The sequence below is a fragment of the Geospiza fortis genome, unplaced genomic scaffold (assembly GCF_000277835.1).
Source record: "Geospiza fortis unplaced genomic scaffold, GeoFor_1.0 scaffold264, whole genome shotgun sequence".
Lineage (NCBI taxonomy): Eukaryota > Metazoa > Chordata > Aves > Passeriformes > Thraupidae > Geospiza > Geospiza fortis.
This window is the reverse complement of record NW_005054332.1, coordinates 253366-255552: the sequence shown is the minus strand read 5'-3', so window position 1 is coordinate 255552 and position 2187 is coordinate 253366. Positions and strand designations below refer to the sequence as shown.

Here is a 2187-nt window from a genome sequence, read left to right as displayed (position 1 = left end):
CTGTTTGAAAGAGGGTTTCATCTTCCTTTAGAGATAGTGACCTCTCCTTCATGGAGGTATCCCACAGTTGCTTCAAAGAGAATTATGCTGCTTACAGAATGAAAGGTAAGAACTGAGGTCTTAACATTCCTTTAACTGTCACTCTCTTATTCCCTGAAGGCAGTAAGCTGGTACTGTTACTTCAGAAAGCTCTCAGTAATGTAATGAGGAGATCACTGCATAAAATGACATAGTGTCTGAACCTCTGTTTTCATGTCCTGCATAGAAATTAATTCCTTGGGTTGTGTTTGAATCTTTGATACAAACTAAACTTTCTGTTACTGTAAATCTAGGCATTGCTACTACTTTGGAAAAAGAGTTCATATTATACTGGAAATCACCAGGATTTGCAGCAGAGCCAAGAGATTTGACATTGATGGAAAACTTACTCTGTAACCATGGAACAACCTTGATTCCAAGCTGGTTTTATTTGCTTAGCCCTGACCAGGTGTGGTGTTCAGATAACCAAGGTTCTTGACATGGTCTCAGAGGCAGAGGGGGCATTCAGGCAGTATCAGTACACCTGCTGCCCAGGACAGTGCTGCTTGTGGTGCTTTCCAGGTAGTCTCCAAGACCAGTACATCTGGCTCATCCGAACTGACCTGCTGCAAACTTTGTGCTAGCTGTAAGTCTTTCATTCCCCACTTTTTAAACAGCAAAGCTAAATACAATATTGTTTCTGTCATCCTGCAAAGGAAGCTGCAGTGCAAGAGATAAATGATCAGTGAACAGAGGAAGGAAAACAAGAAAACAGTCCATTTAATCACAAAGTAGAAAATTCCTGTGGTGTATGCTGCAGTTGTTTTTACCAATGTTAAGATTTATTACCTCCTTAGCCAAAAGATCTAGAAATGAATAATTCAGGAGTTACAAGTGAATTTTTACAGCAGTACAATAAAGATGAGAAATATGTTTCGAAAACAGGTAATTGTTAGGTGGATAAACAGTACCTCAATAGTCTTTCACTGCTATTTCATTCTTATAATTTGAAATTCAACATGTGTGCTTGTACGTATGATGTATGCATACATGTATGATTTCTCATGGCATGTGTTAAGCGGTTTAGGAGCAGAGCTTATTATTACTTGGTGTCTGCAGACAGGTTGGTAAGTTTTTTTTAAGGGAAGGATTTCATGTTTTTATTGTACTGAAGACATAAATAATAAGTTCTCTTGAACTTTGACAAGATCTGTTTAGGTTTTCTCCTTGCTGCTTTCAGGCAGAGCATTTTTTTCTGCATTCATCTTTATCTCTCTGATCTAGAGGCCCAGCATCTTGCTGTTAGAATAAAGGAAAGGGTTTCCATTATTTTCAGTCTTTAATGTCTAATTAACCATGTTATAAAAGGCTGATAGAGAAAATGTCACTCGTAAGGCAGTCAGTTAAATTTAATTACTTTCAGTGTGTAGGCATTGCCAGATGTAGCTCCTATAAACTCCAGAAAGTGCTGCTGCTCTTTAATTTACCAAGATTTACTTTCTTAAAGCTTTCAGATGTGAATAAAAATGCTATTTTAGATTCAGATTTCCAAGTTATCATCTTCGGGTTGGTATGTGTGGACAGTGAATTCTGTTTTATCTAAGAACACTGTCAGCTGGAGAAGTTTAGAGTGAAAAAAGCAAAAGTTGGCATATTCAAAACATTAACTGTACTTGATTATGTACTTAATCATGGAGAGCCACTCCGTGAACTCAGGTGTTACTTATCCCAGGGTTAGGTTTATACTGAGCCTTAAAAGCAACTTCGCTGCTTAAACTCGGAAACTGGAACGATGCTGTCTGAAAGCATGAACACTGTCTGTACATCACTATGGTGTTAGCCAAAGTTCCTTCATGTCCTTGGCAGCCTTTGTGTGTTATTGAACAATGTACAATTTTTTATTATTAAAAAAAAAACAACAAAACAAAAAAAACCCTAGCTGGACTACACTACAGATTGAGGGGAAAACGGGTTCTTGCAGCGCTAAACTCTTCACTGCATTGAAGAAAGAAGACGTCTTTTCTCTCCACCCCTAGCCAAACATGGAGCAGAGTTACAGCGTATGTCTCAACCATCCCCATGAGCCCGTAGCTGCCTTCACCGGGACCGTGGCTCCCCAGGCGCCGTTCGCCTCTGCCGGAGCCGGGGAGCAGCGCAGGCCACCGGGGG

The 2187-nt window shown here is 39.8% G+C and overlaps 1 protein-coding gene across 2 annotated transcripts in view; it reads left to right on the top strand.

Annotated features, from left to right (window-relative positions):
* The window catches only part of SDHAF4 (succinate dehydrogenase complex assembly factor 4), a 14914-nt gene continuing 12727 nt past the window's right edge, over positions 1-2187 (top strand). For both annotated transcript variants that reach the window (XM_031057613.1, XM_031057614.1), the window contains exon 1: positions 1-105. In XM_031057613.1, the coding sequence (XP_030913473.1) occupies positions 51-105 (55 nt within the window). In that variant the 5' untranslated portion in view covers positions 1-50. The remainder of the gene's footprint in view (positions 106-2187) is intronic.